Source organism: Rhipicephalus microplus, chromosome 3, assembly GCF_043290135.1.
Source record: "Rhipicephalus microplus isolate Deutch F79 chromosome 3, USDA_Rmic, whole genome shotgun sequence".
Taxonomy (NCBI): Eukaryota; Metazoa; Arthropoda; class Arachnida; order Ixodida; family Ixodidae; genus Rhipicephalus; species Rhipicephalus microplus.
This window is the reverse complement of record NC_134702.1, coordinates 44,890,133-44,910,154: the sequence shown is the minus strand read 5'-3', so window position 1 is coordinate 44,910,154 and position 20,022 is coordinate 44,890,133. Positions and strand designations below refer to the sequence as shown.

The following is a 20,022-nucleotide window of genomic DNA, read 5'->3' as shown; positions in this document are numbered from 1 at the left end:
GCTGCCGTCCCAGTCGCAGTTCCGGACGGAGCATGCTCTTCAAGCGTCACGGAGCCTCTACTCAGACCCTTCGCTGATTGTTGTGAGGCCGAGAGTGTGGAAGGTGCCACATCGTCGTATGTCAGACCGCCGGATGCCGTCGACCGTGATGGACGCTCTCGCGAACCCGATTGCGGTGGCACCGCGTCGGCAGCCGTTGCAACTCCGGGCGTGCGCGCGTCGAACATTCTATCGCGAGTTTCGGCCCAGATTCCGAGCAGTGAAGAAATCGCGCAGCGGGCGCAGACAAGGCGGGATGTTTTGGATGCCGTAGCATCGAAATCCGCTTCAAAGCGGAAGCTCGAGCTTCTGAACGAAGGCTGCGACGAAAATGACGGCGGTAAGGACTCCACATTCTTCATTGTAAATAAGAAGATGCTGAACGGTCTGCTTTCGTCAGTAAAGTGCAACAAGTGCGACGAAGGGTCGATACGCCTCGAGACTACGCACTGCCTTGGACTCGCGGCGAGGATGGAACTTTTTTGTGACAATTGTGGCATAGTGAACAGTGCGTGGTCGTCCCCGAGGTGCTCCGGGCAACAAAAAACGAACCCCTTTGAGGTAAACGTGCGTGCTTTGAGGGCTGTGCAGTCAGTTGGCAGAAAACAATCTGCCATAAATGACATTTTTTCTGCGATGGACATTTCGCATCGAGCACTGCACCACAAGTCCTACCAGAGACTGCAAAGGAAGTACAGCCACCCTGCCACCACATCAGCTGCCACCCGCATTGAAGCAGAAAGTGCACAGAAGGTGCATGACATTTACAAGGACCTAGGAGGAGTGCCAGGCAACATTGACGTCATTTACGACGGCACGTGGATGACGAGGGGGCACAGAAGTCATATTGGCGTGGGCTGTGTAATCGAGCTGTACACAGGCTTGGTCTTGGACCACTGTGTCCTGTCCAACTACTGCCAAGGCTGTGCTGTTGGTCCCAAGCCTGGTGACGACAACTATGAGGAGTGGCTTGAGAAACACAAGCCACAGTGCCAAAAGAACACCGATGCTAATGCAGGCCAAATGGAAGTAGAAGCAGCGAGGATCATGTTTGAAAGATCGTTTACCAAGTACAAGCTTCGATACATCAATGTGTGAGCGCCCGCATGCGCACTATAGCGTAGCGGCCTATCTAATCGGCAGCGCCACCTGCGGCGCCTTTACTCAGATAAACTCCAAGCCCAAGCGAGGGCCGGGGACACGTTTTTATCAATCTCGCTCCCGCCTCCGGCGCGGTCGGCACGTTTTCATGTTCGAATAAAGCGCATTCTTCTCGTTCACAACGCCTCTCAGCCTTCATGCCTAGCCCGCCCAGCCCCCACAACTGGCGCAGTCGACTCCGAACCATGCCTGGAACGTCGCCTTTTGCCCGCCTCGTGAAGTGATCCACCGGACTAGCCGCGCGGCGCTCCGTCCTGTGTTTACCGTCCGCCGCCCGATACGCCTTTCGGCCGCTTCGTCCGAGTCATTTCGTGCCTTTGCCTTTTGTTTCGCCGACCGTCGTGCTGACGCCCACCCGCCCGATGAAGTAGCTCGCCTGCAGAGCCGAACCAACTTGACCTGCCCGCCTTTTTCGTCTCTCGTGAGTCTTGTGCTCCTTCTGCTAATTTCTTGTGAACGCCATGCCGCTGTGAACTGGAACGAGGCTACGCCTGAGGACCTCGCCGGCTTTACAGCAGACTTCCTCCGTGAAGAGTTGGTTCGCCGAAACCTGGACGCTACGGGGCCGAAGGAAGAAGTGATCAATCGTCTCCTCGCCGATATAGCCCAAAACCGCTCAATGACGCCTTTGTCGCCTTCCCCAGACTCCTCAGCGTCCAGCCAGCGCCCGAACACTACGCCGCTTCCTTCGAGCTTCGATGCAGCCCAAAGTACCGAGTTGCTGACGGGTTTACTTCAACAGCTCCTTCAAGTGTCACAACGCGCTGCAGCGCCAGTTCAGGTCACGACCCTTCCAGACCTGTCCGCATCGCTTCCTACATTTAATGGAGACGGCAGCATTTCAGCGTCCCACTGGATTGAAGAGTTGGAACGAACTCGAAACCTAGCTTCGTGGGAGCCTTCAACCGTACTCGCCGTCGCTCTGGGAAAGCTCCGTGGAGCAGCCGCGGATTGGAAAGCAGTCATTGGCCGTCAGTGTCCCACCTGGGAAGCCTTCAGGCAAGCTTTCTTGGATCAATTCAGCGCCAAGCAAACCTTACTACAGTGGCAACAAGCTGTTACTTGTCGCGTGCAAGCGCACGGAGAGAACCTGGTCCACTATTCTTTGGCGAAGTTGAAGCTCATTTCGGGATGCCCAGTCACTCTTACCGACACTCAGCGCATAGAGTACGCCCTTCAGGGCATTTCCGACGAGAACCTGGCCACTACTATAGCAGCACAACGGCCAGAAACCGTCGCCGCCTATATGGACATCGTAACGCAGCTTGACCAAACATTGAGCCACTTGTCTCGTCGACTCCCACGCCCAGGGTATTCAAGCACCAAACTAGTAATGCCAAGCCCACAGGTGCCCCACCACAGTGAAGAGGGCACGAATGTTCAGGCGGTACCAGACAAAACAAGACAGCCGCAGCGAATCGCAGCCCTACCACCAGACCAACAAGAGGCTCGGTACCTGACCATCTCTACGAGGCACGGCGCTCCTGCCTACCGTTCTGGCCAGAACTTGGCCGAAGCCGTGTGTTTTCAATGCCGCCAAAAAGGACATCTAGCTTCAAAGTGCCCATCCAGAGCTACTGCCACACAGTCTACAACGCATCCTTCGCCAGCTCTTCACAGCACACTTTCCGAGACCCTTGATGGATCGCTGGTCCAATGCGCCCTTGTAAACGCCACAATTGCTGGAAGCGGCCAAGTGGACGCATTTCCAGACAGTGGTTCCAAGGTGACACTTGTTTCTCGTCACCTTGTCAGATCTTTGCCCCTCCTGCCCTGGACCAGACCCCCTCTAGTTGTCGTTGGAGGAACGACAGTGGCTCCTGCTGGTGCTATCTGCTTGAAGATCTCTGTGGGACCCATCACCGGTTTGGTGGAAGCCGCCGTCCTCGATAACAATGCCATGCCACTTATATTGGGGGAAGACTGGTTTGCTGCCAGTCACGCACAGTTGGTGTTCCAGCCACCCATGCCAACTGAAATTCGTCATCCCACCACAGGAACAAGGGTGCGGTGCTATGAGCGACTGTTGCCCAGGATGTCGAACGCTGTTATGATCCAGGGGTCATCTTTCAATTACCATGTATCTGGACACCACAGCTCAGCAGGCCTCCAGCGAATGCCACTCCCAGGCCCAGATGAACCCCCGTGGTTAGCACTATCTTGTCAATATGAGGTTTCAAACACCAACGGCCCGTCTTCTGAATGCAGGCGAGGTGCTTCTTCAACAATAGAGGTTTGCATTGACCCATCCTTGCCTGCCGCTCAGGTTGGTAGCCATTTGCCAGCACATCAACAACGGGAAATCACGAGCATTCTTTCGAAGCACGCTGAAGTATTTGCTCGTGAAGAGGATGACTTAGGTCTGTACGAGGGTGTTGAACACTCAATCGACCTTCTTCCCGATGCTGTGCCATACAGTCGATCCCCTTACCGTTACTCTGCTGCAGACCGTCGTTTTCTTGAGGCTCAAATAAGCACACTCCTTCGGCAAGGCATCATTCTACCAGCCTTAGGACCTTGGGCATTCCCCGCAGTGGTTGTCAGCCGAGGTAGCAAGAAGCGCCTTTGTGTTAACTATGTGCCCCTAAACAAGATGACTGTGAACGTCGTGCAACCACTTCCACATGCGGATGACATCATGGATGACATTGCTGGGTCACAGTACTTCGCCTGCCTTGACCTAAAGTTTGCTTACTGGCAAGTTCGCGTTCGTAAGGAAGACCAGGCAAAAACTGCTTTTGTGACCCACTATGGCACCTTTATGTGGACCCGCATGCCATTTGGGCTGAAGAACGCACCTGCCACTTTCCAGCGAGCCATGCAGTCAATTTTTGCTAACCTGCAGCCCCATTGCCCAAAGTGCGGTGTGCGGGTGTACTTGGATGATGTTCTGGTTTTTGCGCCAACTTTTGACGAGTTTGCAAGGTTACTCGACGAAGTACTTGGTGCACTCCTTGCCAGTGGATTCAAAGTTTCACTTGACAAGTGTAAGTTTGCTTTGAAGTCTATCAGGTTTCTCGGATTCATTTTGAGCAGGGACGGCAAGCAGCCTGACCCTGCCAAAGTCGAAGCCATCATGAAAATCCCACAGCCTGCAAACAGCAAAGCAGTTTTGTCATGGCTCCAGACAGCAAACTTCTATCGCCGATTTGAGAAGAATTTCTCTCGGATAGCAGCACCGTTGCAGAGTCTCATACGGTCTGAGGAGTTTGCCTGGACCAGCGACTGCAATGAAGCCTTTCAGCGAATTCGCACAGCATTAACAGAGGCACCTGTACTGGGCCATTTTGATCCAGACGCCCAAACCACAGTCACAACAGATGCCTCAGGAACCGCAATTGGTGCTGTGCTCTCTCAGAAACAGTGTGGAAAAGAAACTGTGATCGAATATGCGAGTCGTGCACTCACGGCCGCAGAGAAGAAGTTGCATAGCAACGTTTGGGAGTGTATTGGTGTCCACTGGGCGGTTACGATCAAGTTCCGACACTACTTGCTCGGCAAGAAATTTTGCCTGTTGACTGACAACTGGACCGTTGCATGCTTAACAGCCAACATCAGGCCTTCACGTCGTTTTACGACCATGTTGATGGATCTTACAGAGTTCGACTTCACTGTGCAGCACCATCCAGGCCGTCAAAACGTGGTTGCTGACATGCTGTCACGATTATCTGCAGCAGTCCTCCATCAGACACAGTCTCTCGCAGCTATGCAAGCAGAAGACAAAGAGTGCCAGGACCTTCGTCGCTCTCTGTCATCTTCAGAATCGTGGGACCATGACCTTGCCATAATTGATGACATCCTGTACCATAGTGACGCGACTTCAGGTTCTCAAGCTATTGTAGTGCCAGCAAAGATGCGCCAGGCTGTCCTGGAGGTTGTTCATGACGGTGGAGGCCACATGGATGTAACCCGGACACTGACCAAAGTGAGAGAACGTTACTGGTGGCCAAACCTTACGTCTTCAGTGACCCACTACGTCACAGCATGCCAGATCTGCCAAAGCAACAACCGCCCAATATCTAAAAGTGTTGGCAAAATGGGTCTCATGCCAGTGTCGGATGTTCCTTTTGCCTTAATTGCCATTGATCACATCACAATGCCGGCTGCTTCAGGAAAGAAGTACATTTTGAATGTCATTGACTTTGCCACGCGTTTCATTGTCCCAGCGGCTGTAACTTCAACATCAGCTAAGGAAGTTATAGCACATTTACAGTCGGTGTTCTTCCGCTTTGGTTGTCCTGATGACTGCATGTCTGACCATGGAGCAGCCTTTGAATCTCACCAGTTTAAGCACTTCATGCACATGCACGGTGCTGAGATTCATTATTCAGTGGCATACCGCGCAGCCAGCAATGGTCTTGTAGAGAGAAGCAATGGGACTTTAGTCTCCGTTCTTCGTAAGCTGTGTCCAACGGACCAGACCTCCTGGGCAAGCAAACTCGAAGAAGCTGCTTTTGCCATCAACACAAGCTATAGCGCCAGCAGCTGTTTCTCTCCATTTGAACTACTGTATGGATACGTCCCCAAGCTCCCATATCAACGCCACCGTCCCGCCACAGCCAGGACCCTACAAGACCGTCTCCTAATGCTGTCTCAGAACCGGGCCGTAGCAGCAGGTAATACCGAGGAAGCACAAGGGAAACGGAAGACAGCATATGATCAGTCCCATCGAGACCACTCCTTCCAAGTCGGCCAGTTCGTCTGGGTGCGCCGCCAAGAGCCTGTAGCAGATGGAACTGGAAAGTTGGCACCCAAATTCAAGGGAATATACCAAATCACCAACCAGAAAACACCCGTTACGTTTGTCGTTAGCCGCGTAACTGGTCAAGGTCCTCGTGATCGACTCCAAGACAGGATAGTGCACGTCTCTCAACTCAAGCACTACGTGCCACCTTATGTCGAGCCTTACATTGTGAAAACCCAAGAGTGGCCTTTGTGTGACTTATCTGGCTCTCCCAGTGTTGGCAATGAGTTATCTCAACCACCAGCTTCCCTTGGCCCTGCAGTTTTGCCTCCAGCGGTACCCTCCTCGCGACCTCACCGCCAAAAGCGCCCACCCGAGCGCTTGAAGGACTATTCTCTCTCGCAGTGAAGCCACCAAGTAGTGCTCCTTTCCTAGACCAATGGGACTTGGTCAGACAAGGAGGGGCCGGATGTGAGCGCCCGCATGCGCACTATAGCGTAGCGGCCTATCTAATCGGCAGCGCCACCTGCGGCGCCTTTACTCAGATAAACTCCAAGCCCAAGCGAGGGCCGGGGACACGTTTTTATCAATCTCGCTCCCGCCTCCGGCGCGGTCGGCACGTTTTCATGTTCGAATAAAGCGCATTCTTCTCGTTCACAACGCCTCTCAGCCTTCATGCCTAGCCCGCCCAGCCCTCACAAATGTGCTCTGCGACGGTGACAGCCGTACGTACCTTGCCCTCACGCAAGACAAGGTGTATGGCTACATGTTGATTAAGAAACAGGAGTGTGTGAACCATGTGAAAAAAAGAATGGGCACTTCCTTGCGCAACCTTCTTGATGAGCACAAATCCAAAGGCCGAGGGCTGAGCATGGGTGGCAAAGGCCGGCTGACGCAGGGCCTTATAAAGAAGTTGACAAATTATTATGGCTGGGCCATTAAGAGCCACCCCAACGATGTTCCTGGCATGGAGAGGGCCATCATGGCCACTTATTACCATGTAACATCCACAGACCAGGATCCACACCACGACCTGTGCCCAAGTGGGACTGACTCCTGGTGCCCGCACAATCAGGCATTGGCCAAGGGAGAGCCGCTGCCGCCTCACAAACATAAACTGCCCCCTCACGTGCGAGTGGCACTGCTGCCAATCTACAAGCGCCTCTCGAACAAAGAGCTCCTTGAAAGGTGTGCGCAGGGAAAAACCCAGAACGCTGTGGAGAGTATGAACAGCCTCATTTGGTCACTCCAGTCCAAGAGCCAGTTCGCCTCCCTTCGAAGTGTGGAAAGTGCAGTTGCAGATGCAGTCTGCCGTTTCAATGGTGGCTGCAAGAGTGCGCTGCAAGAGATCACTGCTCAACTGGGCTTCAATCCAGGAGACTGCTCTTTGCGGCGAGCAGCCGAAAAGGATGCCAAAAGGGTGAAGAGGGCTCAAAAGACGCATTGTTCCACGACAAAGAAGCGCAAAACTGGGTTGCGCTCTACAGAGGCCAAGGCCACAGCATCTCAGGATTACTGCCCAGGAGGATTCTGAGTGTTTTAGGCATGTTGTGAACTTCCAAACAAGAGTGAACTTTCAAAGTCAGTTTTCTCAACTCTTGATTTTCGCCTATGTGCCTTCGCTAGAACATCTGTCATTTTTTAACAAAGACTGATAGAGTCGTTCCGTTTTTTGCACTAGGCTCAGGAGGCCTTTAGCAGTGCAATAAAGCTTTATCTCTCTTCTTACTCATCATTTAAAATTTTTAGAACACATTTTATAATTACTGCGATGTGTGCGCAAAACAACATCCATGTTTTGGAAATTTTATTTATGGTTACAAGAACTAGAAAAATCAACTAATAGCTTCTTTGCACAAGTTGATGCTTTGGGAACATAATAATATGAAAAAATAATTTCATTTAGCAATAATTATCTCTTTAAGTGCGAAGAGCATTAATTAGTATAATTATGCTTGTAACTCAAAAAGTACAAGAGGTATTTGAAAACGGTTTTCATATTTGGAATCCTCACAATCATCCACATACACACACCAAATTTCATCACAAACAGTACATTAATAAAAAAATTAGTTTTACTTGCCACGTCCCCCCTTAAATTCAAGAAACTTTGCATTAAAATTGCAGCCTAAGTGCACAGTTTTTTACAGCAGATTTCAGAAATGATTTCACTTCAGCTAAATTAAACATGCAACAAGGTTTGTTTATTGCAAGGAATAGTCATGCAATATTTAGATTCAATGGGTCATTTCAGCCATTATTGGGATCTGCTTTAAATAGAAAGGGAAAATTTAAAAATGGGTGCAATCAGACAAAGATATTAGTGCAAGGTGCTAGTTCGGGCAACATGATAGTCAGAAAGTGTATGCCACAAGTGGGGGTGCAAAAAAAAAAAAAAAAAAAAAAGCTCTGTCTCTGCTTTGTGGAGCACGATGTTAATCTAAGGGAACAGCTGGGTCGCAGTGTGCGCTATTCTCAATACAGAACCACAGTAAAGGTCGCTGATGAAAAATCAAGGTGCAAATATGTGCTAGGAGCCCGTGTACACAGAAGGGGCCATTTTCTTGGGCCAACGTATTGCTGACACTCTGGTTACGATGCACACGGCATATTTTAAATTCTAAACTAAACTGAGAACTATATTCAAAAGTGATTATAAGCACCAACTTTTTTTTTATATAAAATATCTTGTGCTACGCTGAAAAAAAATTAACCATTCTTTATAATTCTGAATTAAGTAGCTACATTAAAAACATCCTTTGGTTAAAATACCACCCTCCATAGAGAGCATGCTTCCAAGACGAGTTCTCTAGATATTAAGACAATTCCCTACACATTGAGACCAAGCAATCATTCTTCAAAATGAGCACACTCGCCAATTTGCTACAGAATGATACTGAGACAAAGAACCCTGGAGAGAAGGAACCCTGGGAGAAGTCATCTACGGAAGAAATTGGAAAAAGCAGCAAAAAATGCGAAAAACAGCAAGAAATGTAGGCCGCCAAGTGATTTTACACAGGCACATGCCACACGTCACAGTGAGTTGTGAAGGGAGGCGTTGCCTGATGGAGGCCTTTCCTTTGCCACACCATGACTCGCCAGACACCCCAAAAAAAAACACCAGCAAGCTGGCAGAGGATCCTGGGCAGCGAGGCAGAACACCCGTGCATGCCCAAGGACCACTGGAGGTCAGCTTATGGGGCGTGGTTAACGACAGTTGACTGGACTACCCAGTAAGAGCATTTTCACAAGGCAGATTTTCACAGAGCATTTTCACAAGGCAACTGTCACTGCTAAGTGACAGTTGACCCCCTAAAAAGAAAGATCGGGCTAGTCGGGTGCATACGGCACGCATATTTTGGCTAGCCAGTGAAATTATTACAGGATTTTAGATATGAGAGATTATTTTTAGCGAGTACCTTGTGGAAACTTTCATGCACCGAATATGTGATCTGCTAAAGCTTTAAAACCGCTTAGCATTGGTTGCGCATGAGGCTGCGGCAAGAAAGCTAGAGCAGATCTGATTATTCACGCAAATTTTGGCACCCACCCTACTGCTACTTACGTTCACTAGTCCCTCAAAATAGAAGGCAACTAATACAGTCAAACCCCTTCATAAAAGACAAATGGATATATGAGATCAGTGTGCCTACACTGAAATAGAGGTTCATAAGAAAATGCCAACATGGTACCCTTGTACCCTTCTTACAAGAGACACCTCATATAAAAGACTAGAATTGCTGCACAGTACATGCCTCTTTATAAAGAACTGTAGAAATTATATATCAAGAGACGGGTCGCTACAATGCTGGCACTGACCTGTGCTCCTTTTGCAGCGGCAGAGTCAAGCTCCTTGCCAATCGTGATGAGGAGCTTGCAGAGGCACTCCAGGGAGTCCTCATCATTTGAGTTAATTAGCCGCCGTAGGCAGTCGAACATGATGGGCGCCGTCAGCATGTTCAAATTGTAAAGTTCTCCTATAAAGCGAATGTTGCCTAGAGAGCGCCGTTTGGACCTCTTCTCGTCGTCGAGGAGCTCCTCTGTGAGTTTGGCCTTTTCTTCCTCACTGGTGGCCTCCTCAATCTTTTTGAGCCTCTCCGCCTTGCGGATATCGTCGCTGGTGTCCTTCTCGAACTCCTTCTGGCACTTGAGCAGCAGCAGCTTACGGAAGTTCACCATCCGCCCCTCGGGGTCATTGGCGATCGGCACCTCGAACATGGCCAGGTGCTTGCACATGTTCGCATACGGCACACTGAAATTTGGCTCATCCAGGGCCTTCTCGAAGACCAGGTCGATGACCTTGTTGAGGCGCTCCTCAGAGTTGATCTCGAGGTTGCGCACCTGCTCAACCAGCGACTGGAACTTCTGGGGTGTCAGCTTGTTGAGAATGCCCCGGACCCGCCGGTACAGCTCCTGCAAAAAGATCGAGCCAGGAGTTTGAGCAGGCCTCTCTGATCTGCCATGCCTACTCAGACTACTGGCAAAGGACACAGCAATGGACAATTGTAATAAAATTTCTGCCCATTATCCTGGCAGCTTTAGTTGAGTCCATGCTATACAATGCGCGGCCTGCCACTCCACTGCATGGAACCCCCTACCAATGACAACCTCATATGTGCTGCACTAACCAGAAGACAGTCAAATTCATTAATAACTGCTTTTCTCAAAACAATAGCACAGACACACAAAGCCAAGCCTTACTGCAAGAAGTGGAGAAAGCATGGAAAACCAAAGCTCTTGAAAGGTCAAGCACCTAGATGGTGTGTGTACCATAACCTGCTAATAACGAACCTCCATATAACAAAGTTTTTCTATTCCCTCCCCCCTCCCCACGTTACTACACAGAAGCGCATGTAGTCAAACTTCGTTATAATGAAGTTGAAGGGGGAGTCATAATTACTTCTATATAACAATTCGTTTGTTACAGCCAATATCCATTTCTACCAGTAATTAACCAGCAAGAGAGAATGTACACACAGACGAAAATCACAGCAGCCCGCCGCAAAGAGAAAAACGGCCGCCGGAAGGCAAAAAACAACAAAACAGAACAATGCACTTTATTTCCACCAAATTCAGCACACCAGCTGGCAGATCATTTTGAAGAAAACGAGTCCTAAATATTATCACTTTGCCGACTCTTCCGCACGCGGATGAATACTTTATCAGCTGCAGCAGCTTTTTCAAGTCCGTTTTTCTATTTCCAGACAGCTAAGTTCAGGTTAACGAAAAAGAAAAAAAAGAAAAACAACCCAAAATTGCCAAACGACATTTATTTGGGAATAGGGAGCACCGCACTCCGATCGTCGGAGCTCCCCTCAACCACCATCGCGACTGTTCCTATTCGTCAGACGAAGCACCACTGTCTTCTGAAGACGAGAAGTGTCGCTGGCTGCCTCCCACAGTGCGTTGTCTTCCGTGCCATACAGCAAGTTCAGCAAGGTCCGTTTTTCCATCACCCAGTGCTCGCTTCACAGCGTTTGTTAAGTGACCACAAAACGCATCTAACTAAAGCATGCTGCAAAGACATAGCTGCACCTAGCCGACGGTTCCAGACTACTCGTATCCATTCGAGCATAATGGCCTCGTGCATGTATCCCTTTTTGTTAACGCGAACAACACCGGACAGGAACACAAGGGGGAAAGCTTTCTACCATCTGCCATGCATGCTAGCGCGACGGTTAAGCGTGAGTGCTCGTCGCCAGTGGACAAAAGCTTTATCATGCCCCATCATGCAGTTGTTCTGCTCCCGAAGCCGGTTCACAAAGCCCTGAAAGTTTACAAGCCTGTCCTCGAGTTCGTCTGGAAACTTTTGACAGATGGATGTGTGCCACCGGAAAGAAAATTCTTTGCATCTCATGAATCGATGCACCCAAGAGTTTGGTGCACGAAATTCTCTCGCGAGTCCAACTTCTCGAGCGAGTTCCACAGCTTTCTTGTGAATGATATCCATGGTCACTGGCAGCGAGCACGCATGAACTTCCCACACAAAGTTCCCTAGCGTATTCTCCAGCTGCGGATGAACCGCACTTCGCCCACGAAATGACATTTTCCGAGGAGTGCACATCTGCAGCTTCCCTTTCTGCACCCTCCAATGGCACACGCTTTTTTCTGATACACCAAAGCGGCGCTGAGCAGCCACATTCCCATCCGCTTCTGGGAACTCAACAAACTAGTTTAAACACAGCTGAGTACTGCGTTCTTGTACCGCTACTCATATTCAGTGAACGAAAAAAAGACCACTAAAAATGAAACAATGTCAAGCAGAGCGAGAACTTAGAACAGATTGGAGGCAAATCACGAACAAAAACAACCATCACGAACACACACACAAAAAAAACCTGCTATTGGATTTGAAGGCACATATGGCCATGTCCAGCTTCTCATGCAAGCCACATGCTGCCAGACAGCGGTGCACTGTCGACTAGACACCGCTATATAAGACGAGGGGCGACTTTAGCTCGTTTTATTGATAATATCTACTTATATTTCGGTTTATACAGTATACCAAAATGGTCAGCAAATTATCATTGCAGATGAGGTATTGTTCGTTATATCCATTGTGAGGAAATTTTTGCTTCATTAAAATGAGGTTTTATATACATGGGTTTTTGAATTTCAAGAGGAATTGCAATTGCTTCATTGTATCCATTAGTTTGTAATATCCCGCTTCATTTTAACAAGGTCTTACTGTATTTGTGGCCTCTATGCAACAATATAACAGTGAGATAAATTTTTACCACTGAATGTGCCAAATTAGGCGCCGATGGAAACTCTTAGAGAACACGGTGACGAGGACTAATCTTAGGAGGCCCACCCATCACGCACTTTCGCCTTATGCCGCGAGTTCGCGGGACCGTAGCCTCGGCGATTACTCAATTAGCTCTGGCAACAACATGACAGCACTTTGAATGCAATGCTGTGAATGCGACGTTGATATGTGGAGTTTAATATCCCAAAGCCAGATGAATGCGATAACAACTAAATTGTATTGTTATATGAAGAAAAACTAGCAGCCAATTCTTGGGTCCGGTATCGCAAGTTCCTACAAAACGCAGGTGTAAGCAAATAGTGTTGCTCCAGAGAGCAAGTGCCCTTTTCACAGTTTCCTTGTGTTGAAAAGTGCACAGATGCTTGCTGAGATAGCACGCACAACAGATCACGACCACACTCTTAAAATCCAAGCCCACTGTTGCTGCTCCAGGAACCCCCATTTTGAACAAAACTTTTTTTTTATTCCTTTGTACCTCTGAACACGTGACTACTACAACTATTACTATGCAGGGTAGACTACAAGAGCATTGTAAATCACCACTTGCCTCGGCTGACGCAGCCTCCTCATCCGCGATTTCGGCGGCAGACTTGTGTGAGGGCTTCCAGGCGTTCTGTGCCGCATGCAGCTTGACATCCTGGTTGAGCGAGCTCGACAGCGTGATCACCTTCTTGGGCTTGTCCCCACCACGGCCAGGCTGGCTCTGCCTCCGGCCGGGTCCACCACCACCTGATCCAGGGGGCGGCCGTGCCACGCCATTGCGTGCGTACGGAGGCATGAACAAGTGCTCGGGGTGGGCACTGCGACCCATAGCTCCACTGCCACCACCCATGGAAGACTGGCCACCGCTCTGGTATGCACCTGCTCGCGGAACGTCTGGAAGCTTGTGCTGCATAGCCTGCCACAAAAGAAACGACCAAAATATGTGAGCACTAAGTGTGGCGACAATAAGGCTTTTGTAATTCAATTAGAAGTTCCAGCAGCATAACCTTACATGACTCCATGACTGTTCATGACAATCGTTCAGCGACAATGGAAATAACGAGTAGTAGCACATGGATTTGCCCAGTCTCCGTACTTGCGTGCCACGAACGCACTTACGGCTTCGTTTATTGCTGTTTCGGTTTCATTTCTATTGAAAGAACAATGGTTATAAACTTTGCGAACTGATTTGGAATTGCGAGCCTAAAAGGTAAGTGGGGAAGTGCAATTGCTGAACATTAGCCGATTGTAGTTTCGTGACAGAGCCACTTCAAGCTAAACGAAGTTGACCGGAGCTGAAAGTATGAAAATTAAACAAATCTGTGTACTAACCATCACTCCCATGCTTGCTGAATTGCCGTGTGTTGCAGCTCCCACACACACTAGCGCAAGAGTTCCATCTAGTGTAATTGCAGAAAATTCTATGGTGTATGTCCCCTCTTATAAAGGGGTTCAGCTGCATAATGAACACAGGAAATTACACCTGGGACAAGCGCTGCAGTTTCCTGTCCCTTTTAAATCTTGTGTTTTAATCCCCTCTTTCACTATACTCGCATTTCAACAAGTTCATTTCTGCACCCTATCAAGAAGGACTCAACAATGAAACAAAGGGAGATTTTTTCTTTAATTTCTTCGTTAGATGAATAATTCAATTACAGTGTAGTAATTACTATTTGAAATGCGCTGAACAATGCGCCTCAAGCTGCTGGATGAAACACTGGCAAAGTGAAAGCCGCAGATTCGAATGTGAACATTGCAAACACCAACGAGAGGGTATGTACCGTGTCCTTGATGACATCCAGGTTGGGCAGGCCGAACGGCTTCTTCAGGGACATGGGCTCTCCCTGGAGCATGAGCAAGAACTGCCGATCGTACTGCTTGCGCCCTTCCGGGTTCAGGGGGCTCCACTGGTCCTCGCGATAGCTGTACTTGAGCACGGGGCCCTTGGCATCCCCGCTCTCCTTGCTGCCATTCTCCTCCTCATTTTCCTCTGCGACCTCTTCGCTCACTTCTCCGTCTTCTATGTCCTCTGCCGGACAAGATGTCGGGGCCTCTGACACGTTCTCAATGGCTTCCGCATCGCCCTTCTCCAGTCCGTCGCTCGTGGCGGCAGGAGTCATGACAGCGGCTTCCCGAGAGACCCTTAGGTTCTCTTCGTTCTTAATTTTCACCGCCTGCAATTTCAACAAATGACTTTTAGAACCTTCGACCCAACTGCACGCAACTCTGCCCCTCAAGTACTTGCACAGCCTTTTTATTTATTGCATGACACTGACGATTGCTAATGTTGAAATTCACTTGAGAAATAAGAATACTTTCCGTCATTCTTTTTCCCCCAGAACATCCTAGCAATCGAACTACATTTCCTGTGATGCGGTCCACACCCTATCAAGAACGAATGAACAATGAAACAAAGGTTTTTTTTTTCTTTCTTAAGTCAATTTCTTCCTTAGACGAATAATCATCTTATTATAGTGTAGTAATTACTATATGAAATGCACTGAAAAATGCACCTCAAGTTTGCTGGCTGAAACACTGGCAAAGTGAACGCCGAAGATTCGTATGTGAACGCTGCGAGCACAAGCAAGATGATAGCCTCTTGCTTGTGCTCGGGGTCCTTGAGACGTCCAGGTTGGGCTTGTGCTCGGGGTCCTTGAAGACGACCAGGTTGGGCAGGCTGAACGAAGCGGCCTGCCCAACAGCGTTCAGCCTGCCCAACACAGTAGAAAGCTAACATCGCATTAAGCAAATAAACTAGTTACCCTGTTCACATGTGTAGTTATAGTCCTTTGCATAATCAGGTAATACTGCATTACTTTCTATGCAGTACCCAATTGTAGATTATTACCTGTTCACATACAAGTACACAAGACAGGGAAGTATCTGTTTGCCATTTCCCACTTCTTTCACTCAGCATGCCAGAACCATCCCACAACAATAAGGCACACCACAATGGCAGGCTCTAGAGCATTTATATTCACTCTCATCAAAATGTAGCCACCACTGCTACGAATGCAACAGTAGGAAGAACACTACAGTCAGGTGAAATTTTTAAGAAACAATGTCAGCTCTGCCAACAGCCACTGCAGCCACTTCGATAGAGAATGTGCATAGGTGCTCTAAGAGCGCTCACGAAGTTTTCACAATGTTCTCGTCAATTTCCTAAAATATGCAAACTACCACAATTCCGATACTTTAGGTAGCACAACAAACCTCAAGTAGCTAGCAGTATGCATTGCGTTTACATTAACTAAGTAATTACACTTGAACGGAAGACTGCAAATCTGAGCTGTGCTTACATACAACAGCTGCTAAGCTACAAAATGGGCTCCAACTCCAATGCTAGCTCGCGTTTACAAGGTGTATGAATGTATTGATGGAATAGTGAGCCATTACCATGCAGTACATAATGACACTGCTTTGCGTGCATTGCCACTTGCCTTCCTGTGCTGCTCATCCTCGCCAGCCGAGGAGTCAGTCTGGTCAGGTGATGTGGGCGTGGTGGCCGGAGCAGGTTCCGGTACAGTGGGGGCCGGCTCTGCAGCAGGAGGAGACGTGGGGCCGGCGGCAGCAGGTGTGGCTGCCGCAACCGCCGGGGCTGCAACAGACGCTGGCGGTGCAGGGCTGAGCCTCATCGGGGGTGTGGGTGTCCTGGCAGGGGCCTCAGGAGCCACAGCGGCTGCCACACTTTGCTGGGCTGCCGACTGCTGCAAGGGGTCGGGCGAATGACAAGCGTGTGGCACATCAGATCACTTTGTTCAGCCGCACCTTCGGCCAATTTTATTAAAGATTGTGCAGAGTGCACAGAAGCTTCCAAGAGCTCAGTTTATCAGAGTGTAAAAAGCCAGCCCAGCCCGAGCCATACACCTTTCAAAAAATTACGTCATCTTCCAAGCACTATATGCAGGTGCTTGGAAGATGACGCAAACCGCGATACGTTGAGGGGCACTTCAGTGGAGAGTTTTGAAATTTTTACCACCTGAGGTTCATTTAATCTGCATCTAAATCTACTGGTACATTCTGGGACTGCAGAGCCCCACACTCGAACTTAGCGCACTCTTGAAATCTCCGTGCACCTCGTTTATCCTTTTCTTGCCCCCAATTGCTCTGGCAAGTGGCTGCATGTTTAGTGCAAACATGCACTCTTTGGCTGGGTTTGTGCCTCCATCAAACCATGTTTGGGCAACACTGTCACATTATTTTACTGAATTTACTGCATTTCAGACATACAGAGAAAACAGTGTACCAGAAATGCACAAAATAGAATTTCTACGTGCCAGCCAATTCCAGTTACCGTGATGACTGGTCATCAGCATCCTTGCCCAAGCTATGCAATTAACTGCAGCTCCCGCCTGCACACTTTATGGTGCCCATTTTGCACAATTGACTAGCAAACTGAGCTGAACACTAGAGCTCAAATGTAAACAGTGTAGAAGGAAAAGGATGCTCCCCCTTTGCTTTGAGCGTACTGACCTCCTCCTTGTCGACAAAGGCATCCATGTCACCACCCTCCTTGTTCTCCCCCTTCTTGTTCCACTCTTTCATCTTCTTCTTCTTGGCAGATTTCCTGCTCTCCCTCGCTGAAAGAAAAACACCTAATCTCAGACACCCATTGATTGAGCAAACTCAAGGTGAGCACAGTTACCCAGCAATCGAAGTTTTCTACGCACAGCATCTGCATTCTGTCACACGAACTCCTCCGAGGAGGAGCAGATTGAGAACTATGTGATGAGCGCTCGATGAGATCGTTGCTTGCAGGTTTTAAAACACGAAGGCAAGCTCTGAGCATGGCTGATGCTATCTTTACTAAGCTGACCCTATACAAGAGTGGAGCAGTGGCACAGCCTGGGGGTGGTCTATCGGGTGCTTTTGTGAAAAGCATGAATTACACCAAGACCCACTTCAGAAACAAGTTGTAATGCAGAGTCCATATGAAACACATGGCTCAAAATTTGCTCCAGAATAATGCAAGAAGACATTAAGGCAAAGGATGTAAGGTTTATCTATGTGCTAACCGATTAGCTACCAATTCATATTTTAAGGAAAGGTGTCCGCATTAATAAGCGGGCTGAGACTATCAAGCAAGTCTTCTGTGACACTCAGGTGCAGCGATGGCCCGTAACAGATGCAGGGCACTCGAATGTATAAATTTAGCAGACCACATACAACAGCTTATCAGCTGTCCAATGCTACAAGTAACCAAACCATCAAACTAGTGCAATGCTTTCTTCAAGAAGTCAAAACTGCCCTAAATGTAGTCAGTGGAGAAAGACAACCGACTCCTCCCAACGCTGTTCTGGAAGACGCATAGGGAGAAATGCTTGCCCATGTTGGAACTTCAACTATGCATCTTAATTTCACGTAAAAACGACAGCAATTCAGACGCTGCCACTATTGAAAGAAGTGGCCTCTACAAATTACTTATGCTTAATCCAGGAATCCGGTACCAACTTCACACTACGTCGCAACAGCACTTGTTGCAACTGTACAGCACCGGCATTGGATGCAGTACTCTGCGCAATTATACAGAGCAGGACATTAGAATCTGCAGATAACAAAAACACGAGCATGGAAACGGTGGAATCTCAATACGATGCTTCATGATGTTTTTCAGCTTATTACAAGTTTCTTTTGATTGCCGGCCAATATCCCTTGTACCCGACACATTTATTACTACGACATTTTCGCCCAATATTGGATAACACTACAAGGAGAGTGGACCACAATAGGCAGAACACCGATTATTCATCGAGATACAAGTCGGACTGCAATTCAACAAGCCACAACCTGCATGCTGCAAAGTCGCTGAAGGGCCCAGCAGCGCCGGTTTGGTGGTGCAAACCTTGCGGCCAGGTGTGGCTGCAGCGTTTGATGATGATGCATCAGGCCAAGAATACTTTTTAGAAAATATACTCTTATACATTGAAGAGAAGTGTACAAAGTGTGACCTCTTTTGTTTAGAGGATTTTTTCATGACAAATTTTATTTTCTGGTTTGAGAGAAAATGTATCAATGAGATTTTAATTGCAAAAAGAAGACAACCGCGACATTCCCCCTCCCCTCAACATTTGTATAAAGTTGAAGCTCGAAAACGCCACGCTGCAACCTTGATTTGACGACTATGCGAGGGCTATGTGAGAAATTATGCCTATAAACTTGGTGTCACGACAGTGCAGGCACGGTAATTTGGCCAGTAGACCTTTTCCATGAATTCTCACATAAAACGAGTCTATTAGCGGTGCCATGCCTTAAATTATGTTCACACAAACTCAGACGTAGAACCGCAAGGGCACGTCAACTATAAAAGCCTACAGGTGACGGTGTCGCACAGATGAAGTACCATAACAGAGTACAAATGCCAAAGTAGTGTGACTTGAGTCAAACAGGGGAGAGACCTGCCAATGTGGGCCGATTATGGAGCGAGTACCAGAAGTATCTCAGCCAGAAAGAAACGCCACGCGTCGCCAGCATCGTGCCAGCAGGGTCAGACGGCCACGTGTCGGATTTGCACACTCCCCCCTCACCCGGTCCTCTTTTTCGGTACTCGCACCCTCCTCTCTCCTGGCAACTCGGCCGAAAGCGAACCCTCGGCGCGATTTCGCGTGTACGACACCCGATCGCATTCCGCCTTTCCGCACAGCGCAAGGCTTCTTTACTCCTATGTCTCTTTAGAACAAGGCTAGTGAATAACAAAAAAACTGGGTGAAGAGAACCCTACGACCCAGACAGACGGAAGGGATTTAGAGTGCGAGAACATATCGACGGCAGACTGACGAGTACTTAGGTCTGGCTGAAACAACAAGTGAAAATTAAAAGTTGGATTCGTTAGCTGAGAACATTCGATGAATTCTTCGAGAAGCCTTAGAAAGGATTAAAAAAAACACGAACTCTCGCAGTATGGGCGTAGCGAGAAGCACCCAGGGTCGCACCCAACGATACGCCCGTGGTGTGAGCAATAAGGCAAACCAGTACTGCCATCCCCCTTCTTAGCTCGCTCTACTACAGACGTCTCTCACAGAGGCACACTAGGGTTAACCGAAGACTCCTCCAAGCCAGAGCCAAAAGTGGAAACGGTGGCTAACCATCAACCAGCTACGAGCGGAAAGAAACGCAGCCGGCAAAGAAAAACACTACGGAGAGGGGGGTAGTAGAAAAACAAGTGCGCGGAAGTCAGGTGTGCAAGAACAACTCGACGCAAAGAGGTACCAGCGAAGAGCTGCCTCGTTTATCAGGCGTCATAAAAGCACACAACACGCGACGAGCCACAAGGCGGCGAAGGAGTTAGGGTTGGGTAACGGGACTAAAAAATGAAAAACGCGCAAGCCAGCAGTTATGCAACGCCATGACGCAACGCAACCCAACAGCAGGGACTTAGAAGAAGTTTTCT

General features: G+C 48.7%; 1 protein-coding gene across 14 annotated transcripts in view; it reads right to left on the bottom strand.

The window, feature by feature from the left end:
• The window catches only part of LOC119161595 (eukaryotic translation initiation factor 4 gamma 1-like), a 111,055-nt gene that overhangs the window by 12,265 nt on the left and 78,768 nt on the right, over window positions 1-20,022 (bottom strand). For 13 of the 14 annotated variants that reach the window (XM_075889373.1, XM_075889381.1, XM_075889379.1 and 10 more), the window contains 5 exons: window positions 17,109-17,215; window positions 16,076-16,342; window positions 14,417-14,809; window positions 13,201-13,551; window positions 9,704-10,297 (listed from right to left, as the gene is read on the bottom strand). In XM_075889373.1, the coding sequence (XP_075745488.1) occupies window positions 9,704-10,297; window positions 13,201-13,551; window positions 14,417-14,809; window positions 16,076-16,342; window positions 17,109-17,215 (1,712 nt within the window). The remainder of the gene's footprint in view (window positions 1-9,703; window positions 10,298-13,200; window positions 13,552-14,416; window positions 14,810-16,075; window positions 16,343-17,108; window positions 17,216-20,022) is intronic. The other variant, XM_075889369.1, reaches the window with a different exon arrangement.